The following is a 9,213-nucleotide window of genomic DNA, read 5'->3' as shown; positions in this document are numbered from 1 at the left end:
ACATTTTTTTTTGTTTATATACTTTCAATCTAAATGTAGATTTCTTAATTTCATACCTAAAAATCATTTTCATGCTTGTGTTTAGACGTAAAACTCTTATTTTGGCTGCAATTTCATACCTAAATGTAGTTTTTCTTCATTCTTTACCTACATTAGCTTTTGGCTTTAGTGACTTTATTTTAGAGATTTTTATTTCATCCGCTTATGTGTTTGGATATAAAAACTTTTGTTCTGACTCTTTTTTTTTTTTTTCAGTATAACCTCTACTTGATAAATGATTGTTTATAATTGTAATGTCATCTTTATTAAATCAACTACTTTTTGGTATACTCGTCTTGGACAGTGCAATTTATCATATTAATATTATTATTATTATTATGGTCAGTATTGGACAGAGAGTAACTTAGTGCAGGACAGTTGGTAGCATTATAACCATTGTATTCGTCCATCACCGCAGAAATTGCCACAAATAAATGCATTTGCTTTGTAAAAAAAAAAAAAAAAAAAAAAAACTATTTCAATTGGTTCTGCTACTCAAATGCTCCACCAGCTGCCGAGCTGCTTCACTGAATCACTGGTGCATGCATGTCGTGGGTTCTAGCCATCAAGGAAGGCTGCTCTATGGCATTTATTAACATATGCATAATATTTGTCGCCAGCCAATTTCTTCGACTAGTTTAATTATTTTGTGTCCATGCCCTTGTCGCCATTAATTGCTGCTTAATGGTCCATATCAACTATGGCAAACAAACATTAATTTTTTTTGCTTTTGTTCCATTACTGCTATGTTATTATACTAATTTCCTAAGTTATTATTTATGTTCTTCTCAACTTACTGTAGATGTTGTCAATGGGGAGCCTAACCTAGCCAAAAAAGAAAATGAATTAGATCATGTACATGTATGAATAATTAGTATATATATATGAGTACTGTCATGGGTATTATAATTTTTATTACAAGTACTTCTTTTAAAAAAATTATTTCTCTAAACTATTGGGAGAGAGAGAGAGAAATATTGAAAGGGAGGGTGGAACAAAAACAATTGAGAGAAATTGAGTAGTGGGAAGCAGAATATATATATCGCAGACTGCTGTATGAAGTGGTTGTGAAAGTAACCTTTGAGCACAAAGTTAATGAAAAAGATCCTGACCCTACCTTTGCCTACTCCAAGTTGGCTATATTTCAATGTTGAGAGCTGAGCACTTTCTTAAATCAATTGAATTGGGTGAAGAGATGGGAGAATCTCTAAATCATTTCAAGTGTTGTGGAGAACCAAAGCTAAAGAAGAAACCCATTTTCACCCATCACTGTGTTTTTTTTTTCTTTAATTTTTTTTCCTGTGGGACTTTAGGCTTATCTAAAAAGACCCTAAATTTGCTTGCCCCCAACTGTTTGAGTGCTCATTTTGACCCCTTAATTATAAGGAACATGATCCTCACCATTTCAAATAGAGTATATGAAGTTAATAAATACTGACACGTTTTTTTAAATATGACTCGTTTGACAATAACACCAAAAGGCAAAATCATAATGGTACATTCTTTCAATTTTCCTCACCTTTCTATTCCTTTGTGTGTAACTCTTACAAGCATAAGTACTGCCTTTTTATCTCTATAAAAAAAAGAAGGTAGAAAAAATTACAATGATAAACCTTATCAAAACGCTCATGATAGCAACCTCTCTCACAAAAACACAAACTCTTTAGCTTCAAAATCAGTATATTTTTTTTGGGTTTAAGGGCTTCAAACATACTTGAACCCCATACTTAGGCTTTATTGTGAGAACAGTAACAGGAGCATGGCGATAATTCTCTGAAATGGTGAAGCTAAACCGCGAGATTAACATGGCTAATATGATCTTAGCTTCCATCATGGCGAAACCTTGGCCAACACAATTTCTGGGGCCAGCAGCAAAAGGGATGAACCGGCCAGGCGTGAATGACTTGGAAGCAAATCTTTCCGGGTTGAACTCGTTTGCATCTTCACCCCACAATTCTTTGCTATGATGAATTGCAAGCACTGGGATCCATATTGATAGACCCTTTGGTATATGCAGGCCGCCTAGTTTAATATCTTCCAAGGCCATTCGAGGGAGAACCGTTGCCGGCGGATAAAGCCGCAGAGTTTCGTTTATCACCCAATTTAACTGCGGTCGTGAGAACATGTAAATTTAATATTAATTAATTTTGATTAGTGGTAGGATTAGGGTAATAAGTTAAGGGATTAAATTAAGCTTTAGACGACATCACGTCACTAGCTAGTGTAAACTTTTAGATCGAGTCTGCCAACAAAGGCAATGCCAAGTCATTTGGACACTTGACTCTCTGTTCAATACCTGCTATGCCACTAAAAGAATCATTAATTCAGATTCTCCAAATTTTATATACATTAGGTCTTTTTTCTAAGAAGTTGAGACTTGAACTAAAATTGGAAGTGGGGAGCCATGAGAGTTGAAGACTCTCGGAGTGGATGGGGTCCCATATTTAGCTTTCCTTTTCGGTGTTTCTAAGAAAATTGAATAAAACTGTTCTTCTTTACACTCATTTATTATTTATTTTTATTTTACATTGATTGATGTAACGTATTTATGACTTTGACATAAATACTACTTACGTATACTTCACATCAATAGATATAAATGAGTATGAAAAGTAACGTATAATTTTATGGTTGAAAACCGTGGTTGACATTAAACTGAATATTCTTGAGTTTATGACCAAAGCAAACAGTAATTTCTACTAATTAATCCCAGAAGTAAGAGGTACTGGTAGGAGTAATAATAATAACAAAAAAAAAATTTGTTGCTTACCAAGGTGAGCTTGGGGAGATGATCAGCAGAGGGAGTTTGACCATGGCAGACCTGCTCAACCTCAGCACGAACCTTTTCTTGCCAGGAGCTGTTGTTAGCAAGTAGCATGACGGTCCATGTGAGTAACAGGGCAGTGGTTTCATGTCCAGCAAAGAAGAATGTTTTGCATTCATCCATGATTAGCTGTAAATTTAAGCTAAACCCATTCTCTCTCTTTTTCTGCATCTCATTAAGCAGCATACCCAGCAAATCATTCCCATACGAGCTGCTCCGACCAATCTCTACACAGTCTTTTCGGCTCTGAATTATTTCAATCAATAACCTCTCCACCTCCATCTTCAATAACTTTATTTCTCTGTTGTATTTACTTGGAAAAAACCTGAAAAGAAAAAAACAATTAACGAATTATTCAGCATGTGACGGTGAAACAATCCAAAAGATACCAGCAACGAAGCTTGAAGAAAAAGATGGAATCTATTAAAGAAAAAAAGAAAAAAAAAAAAAAAACAAGAAAACCCGACTACGTAAAAGATATAAAATATCATATCGCCTTTATATCGATGAAAGAATCGTGAATTAATAATAACTCATCATATCATATAAACTCACCGGCTTCCGGGCAGATACAATTTTCTAGTGGCTTGGGCACAGAGACGTTGCAAAACTGTTAGGAGGCTGAATATTTTCTTTCCCTTGTCAGAGTTTGTATTGAACTCGGTTCTAGAAATTATGTCGGCAGTGAGATTAGTCATGTATTCACCAATTTCGAACTCTGTTTCGCCTGATTTTACCTTATTTTGCAGTTGCTGGAGTATCTCGTTAGTGCATTCCACCATGTTGCCAACATAGCTCTTTAACAAACACAAACAAAAAAACAACCATTTGTGACATTTATTTTTATAACATAGAAAGAAAAAAGAAAAGAAATCTATCTTTATCGTACCTTGAGTTTGTCTCCCATGAAAGCCGGAGCAACGATGTGACGCTGATGGTACCAATCTTTTCCGTTAGCCATTAATAAACCTCTGCCGATAAAATGTTTGGATCCCTGTTGCTGCTGCCATGATCTACCGGAGGTGGTGCTGTACTTGGAGAGAAACTCTTTTATCAATTGGGTCTCCGTCAAGCACATCCGGGGCTCCACTCCATTCCAAAATATAAATCTCCTTCCTATATATATACATACATGTATGATATGAGTAAGTTTTAGGCGATTTGGAGGGAAATCAAATTTAGTGATGTGAAAGTGAGAGAGAATAGGCAGCCTACCATATTGTTTGGACCACGCCACGTAATGTGGCAAAAGGCGGCCGACGATGTCATGGTTGATTGAGTTCATATCTTGGGAGGTAGTTTTGGAAACGAGGGAGGCCATGTCCAAGATGTTGCCCTTTAGAGGCCGGGGTTTGGGGCCACGCACTCCTTGCCTCTCCATGATTTTCTTGATGCGTCTCGGGTTTAGAAAGTAGCAAGAGAGAGTGTCATGAGCAATTTTCATTAACAAAGAGACGCATACGCCACACAGAATCGTCAGTACCACCATGGCCATCATCGTCATCATGGAACACAAAAGGCTTAGAAATATCAAACACTCTCACACGCCCACAAGCCAGACACAGAGAGAGAGAGAGAGAGAGAGAGAGAGGGAGAACTAATTAGAGGGTTAGTTCCTTAGTGAACCGAGAAGGGTCATTTATAACACAACGAATGGCCTGGTAAAATAAAGATCTTTTTAAATTAGAGCATTCGCATCGGCCTGACAAATGTTTGGCTAAATTTAGCTAACAAAAATCACATTTATCTATCTTAGCTATCTATCTTTTTAAAGCTCCCACATTTGACTCAACGTTTTAACTTATCACCTTTATTATCTCATTTAAATAATTTTTTCCTATCATTTATATATGATTTCTCTATTCCTTTTTTTGTTCCATCTTTTTTTATTCTTTTTTTTCCTTCATCAACTCATTGGCTGTTTTGTTGAGTTCGTTGGGGAGCGTTTTTAGCAGTTTAGCTCAACAAAATAGCCTTTTGTTGAGCCGGATGTGAGTGCTTTTAAAGGGGGCATAAAATTTAACATTTAATGGTGCATATCTACACTTATGACTACTAAATTAATCATGATTTTTTTTTTTTGTCATATTTGTATAAAAGGAAAAGTTTTGAATCAATGTCATCCACTTTATTTGGCATAATTTTCGGTCATTTAACTACCTCTCGAGGACCATGATGTTTTTACTTGCTCGAAAAAAGATAACTTCGACTTCTTAATCTTACCAAAATTGGAAGGAGCGTACAAATTTTTGACAGATTAGATTGGAATATATTCTTTAAGTTAATTAACCTGACAATTGCTGGATTATTAATGCTGATGATATTGGCAGGGTTTGACCCTCTTTATTTCTGTTTTTTGGGGAATAGAATCCACAACTTCTGGCAGCTAATTAAATAAACACTCACATCAAAGCATTGAGCCATTTGCTATCACCTTTGCGTAGGGCGGTTCAATTTCCCTAGCGATTGGCGGTCCTTGAAGGCCCTTATAAATAAGGCCCCTTAAAAAATAGTAGTTTTAGAAGGCGCCATAAAAATAAAAATTAAACCTCCCAAAAAAAATCTAAAAAAATAGATTTTTTAGTAGTAATAATAAAAAATTATTTCCTTATAATTAAAGAAAAATAAATATAGAATTAAGACAGATCAAGAGAGGCGTGCGTCTACAGTAGTCAATGTATAGTTTATGGAAAAATACTAAATTGGATATCAAGAAAGGTATCTTTGCAAAAACTTATCTTTGTTCAAAAAAAAAAAAAAAAAGGGACTAGGAGTAACATCAAGAAAAGGTGAAACCATGAACAGAATCTTTGCTATGGACAGGAGGTTAAAGGCATCATAAAAAATAACCCTCTCTCCCTTACCCTGCCCGTTCCGATCGATGCTCTCTCTCGATAAGTTTTGTGTTATCTCAAAGAACCTGTAGTACGAAACCGTTGCCCCAATGAAGCACACATGTTACACCTTGTTAAACACGAACATATGTCACAAGCATGGTTAAAAGACATAAAGGATTCTAACCCACATCTTGCAAATTAATCATAATCCTTTACTAATAATCCAAGATAAGTACATTAAAATGTAGTGTGATGTGTTTTTAAATACTATTTGTTTATTAACACGAAATTGACCTTGTTAAGAGTTGTGCATCTTTACAATTTATTGATAATTTTGAAACATTAAAATCTGAAGTCCACCTTGTTACATAAATAATAAAATTTTACTTTATAAAATTTCTCTTATTGTCTCTGTTAGAAAGTTCTACATACCCTTAAATTCATCGCTTGAGCATCACACCCTCAATCAACCACTCAATATCTGGCACAAGTTGTTCAATTTAGACGGTCGTCGAAGAAGTTTATGTTCAATGGCCTCTTTTGAAGGCAACCATCCTAATTGATCCTATGGGGCTAAAATGAGAAAAGCAGCTTTATATTTTTGAAAAAAGAGCATCTTGGACTATCGTTATTTCATGCTTTAATTTTGTTGTTATTACTACTTTCTTCCTTCCTTTTTTTTTTTTTTTGACTGATGAAAAGTAGTGTAGCAAAGTGTACGTTGCACATTTTTGAAATTTAATTTGACAATCTGATTAAAGATGAATGGATATCTGTGTTTTTGGAAGGTAGTACTACCAATATGACATTTCTTCAATTTTCCCATTTTCTAGTCCAATTAATTATATTCCACTCTCGTCTATTATGGAAAAGTTTCAATTTAATCCATACACTTTTTATTTAAGTAATGAATCCTTATGTTTTCCCAGTTGTAGCATCAAATCCAATCAGCCTTCAAGAAATTAATTAAATTTGATGACGTCACTCATTTTACTTCCAAGTTGACCTAAGTTTTACGTTTCTTCTTTCTAGCGGCGCAGCCTTAGGTAAGCCCCCTCCCCCATGGTGAGGGGAGGAGGAATGGTCGTTTGCTGCCTCCCCCTTGCCTGCCCTTGTACCAGGTGCCAGTAGTTTACTTGATGTCCTTGGCCCGGGTAGCCTCCTCCCTACTCCTTCTTCGCCGCCCCTTCCTCTTTGTTCCGCTTTTGTCTCTGGCGGGGCTCTCTAGTTATTTTATGTTCCTTTCCTTTATGTTTCTTTGCTGGGTTTTTGGTGTGTTGTTCTTGTAGCTCTGCCTATGTGCCACTTGGTGTGGGTGTTGATTTTGGGGGTTTCTTTCAAACTCCCCCAGTTTTGTTTTGTGTTTGTCGCAGATCTCCTCCACCCGCTCTGCCGCCCATCATCCGCTGCTGGGTCTTTCCTCGTGCCCCTCCAGCAAAGAGCCTCAACACCCCCTGCTGTGATAGTTTTCCGGCCAGCTGGCGATCGGCTTCGCCTCCCTTCATCCATTGTTTTGGGCCTTTTTTTGTGTCCCCACCGTGTCGAGCTTCCAGCGTTCCCTTCTGGTGTTGGTCTCTGACGAGCACACTATTGGCATCTACGCTGCGTGTGCTTGTTCCCATTTTGTTTTACTTTCCTTGTATTGTCTTTGTTCCTATTTTTCCATGTATGCATTTCATTCCTGTTATTTGCTTGTAATAAGGCTCTACCTCTTTGGTTCGCCTACGTTTTATTTCAGTTTTCTTGCTTCTATTTGTAATAAGGCTTTGACCCCTCGATCCGCCTACTTGGATGTAAACTAAACTTTAGTCCAGGCCTTTGGGTCGTGGATGTGATTTTTGGTCCAACCCTTTGAGTTGTGAACGTGAACTTTATCCTAACTTTTGGGTTGAGGAGGAATTTGAACTACCTATGCATTGGATTGTGTCAGTCTTATGCAGATCTGTTATCTCAACTGAAAACTAGTCATAGGTTAGCAGAGGTTTTAGGTGAAGTTGTATCCTTGTAGCTTCGGCTATAATTTGTATTTTCAGGGCTTTGTGTTCTTGCGATGTAAGAGCTTTATGCTCGTGATTATTATCAATGAAATTGTAATGTATTTCTTTCAAAAAAAAAAAAAAAGTCTTACGCTTCTACATCAATTCTTATCAATAAAAAATCAAGCAATTTTCATTAGGATTCGGATAAAGTGGTAAACACCACATGTCCTTAACAAATATATATATTGTGAAATTTTTTCTTAATAATTATAAATATGAAAAATTTCTAACGGAAAGTCGTCCTAATTAAGGTTTTGAATAACCGTCCGCATGGTTATAATGTGCATGTGACAATAATACATCCAAAACCTTAAAGAAGCGGGGATCTCGGCCTCATTTAAAGGTTGGGGAAAAATATATATTTTGCATTAAAGCTTAAAACTCTAGGAACTAGTCTTCATGTTGGACCAATATCAGTGCATGAACCTTTACTATTTGTTATGATCATAGAACACCCCTAAGCTGTTTATCAATTCTTATCAATCAAAAATCAAGCAATTTTCATTAGGATTCGGATAAAGTGGTAAACACCACATGTCCTTAACAAATATATATATTGTGAAATTTTTCTTAATAATTATAAATATGAAAAATTTCTAACGGAAAGTCGTCCTAATTAAGGTTTTGAATAACCGTCTGCATGGTTATATTGTGCATGTGACAATAATACATCCAAAACCTTAAAGAAGCGGGGATCTCGGCCTTATTTAAAGGTTGGGAAAAGATATATATTTTGCATTAAAACTTGAAACTCTAGGAACTAGCCTCATGTTGGACCAATATTAGTGCATGACTTTACTATTTGTTATGATCATAGAACACCCCTAAGCTGTTTAATAAAAGGAAAATGTAAAAGAAGGGGTAGAGTTAGATTAATTTTGAGATATTGTGTTAAAGTTATGACCTTTTGGTTGTTTTAAAAAGTCGGGTTGTGTTTACTAGGCACCTTTGGGGTTTTAGACCACCTTAGGGCCAATGGAGAGAGGAAAGATAAGATCTTGTGGAGTAAAAAATTAGAAAAATGTAATTATGTGGCAAAACGTTCAAACGGTGTTGATCATTCTAGCCTCGAAATTCGTTAATATTTATTTTAAGGTAATTTTTTTAGTGCATGCACTTTTTGTAACACTTGTTCATGTATGCATATTTAAAATAAAAATGATTGGTCTTAAGGGATAGTTCAATTGGCTGTAAACTACACTTCATGAAATGGAAGTTACTAATTTGAATCTTCATTTCTCTTTCCTTGTGTGAACATGTCCAAAAAAAAAAAAAATTGGTTTCAATATTTTTTGCCCATATATTCTTAATATTATCTTACAAATTTAATAGATTAACCATTTGGTTGATTTGTAAGATAATATAGGAGAAATATGGGCAAAATAGTGACATCAATCATTTCTCTATTGGAGCTCGCTTTCAATTTGGGGAGGACCAATTAGCAAAAAATACCTTAAATTTTTTTTTTTTTTTT

General features: G+C 35.6%; 1 protein-coding gene across 1 annotated transcript; it reads right to left on the bottom strand.

The window, feature by feature from the left end:
* Window positions 1-1,556: 1,556 nt before the first annotated feature.
* On the bottom strand, window positions 1,557-4,452 carry LOC132182433 (cytokinin hydroxylase). Its single transcript, XM_059595672.1, has 5 exons — window positions 4,079-4,452; window positions 3,753-3,979; window positions 3,419-3,660; window positions 2,810-3,188; window positions 1,557-2,146 (listed from the first exon to the last, which is right to left on the bottom strand). The coding sequence occupies exons 1-5, from the start codon at window positions 4,368-4,370 to the stop codon at window positions 1,715-1,717; spliced, it is 1,572 nt and encodes a 523-aa protein (XP_059451655.1). The 5' UTR covers window positions 4,371-4,452; the 3' UTR covers window positions 1,557-1,714.
* Between the last annotated feature and the right edge of the window lie 4,761 nt (window positions 4,453-9,213).

The sequence above is a fragment of the Corylus avellana genome, chromosome ca5 (genome assembly GCF_901000735.1).
Source record: "Corylus avellana chromosome ca5, CavTom2PMs-1.0".
Lineage (NCBI taxonomy): Eukaryota > Viridiplantae > Streptophyta > Magnoliopsida > Fagales > Betulaceae > Corylus > Corylus avellana.
The sequence above is the reverse complement of the archived record's forward strand: the minus strand, read 5'-3'. Positions and strand labels throughout refer to the sequence as shown.

What these genes read in the sequence shown, in the direction of transcription:
- LOC132182433 (XM_059595672.1), bottom strand. Translation starts at nt 4,370, where the DNA reads ATGATGACGATGATGGCCATGGTGGTACTGACGATTCTGTGTGGCGTA. An exon ending in TTGTATCTGCCCGGAAGCCG is followed by an intron (nt 3,189 to 3,418) that starts GTGAGTTTATAT and finishes TTTTCTTTTCAG; the next exon opens with GTTTTTTCCAAGTAAATACA. An exon ending in ATCTCCCCAAGCTCACCTTG is followed by an intron (nt 2,147 to 2,809) that starts GTAAGCAACAAA and finishes TCACGACCGCAG; the next exon opens with TTAAATTGGGTGATAAACGA.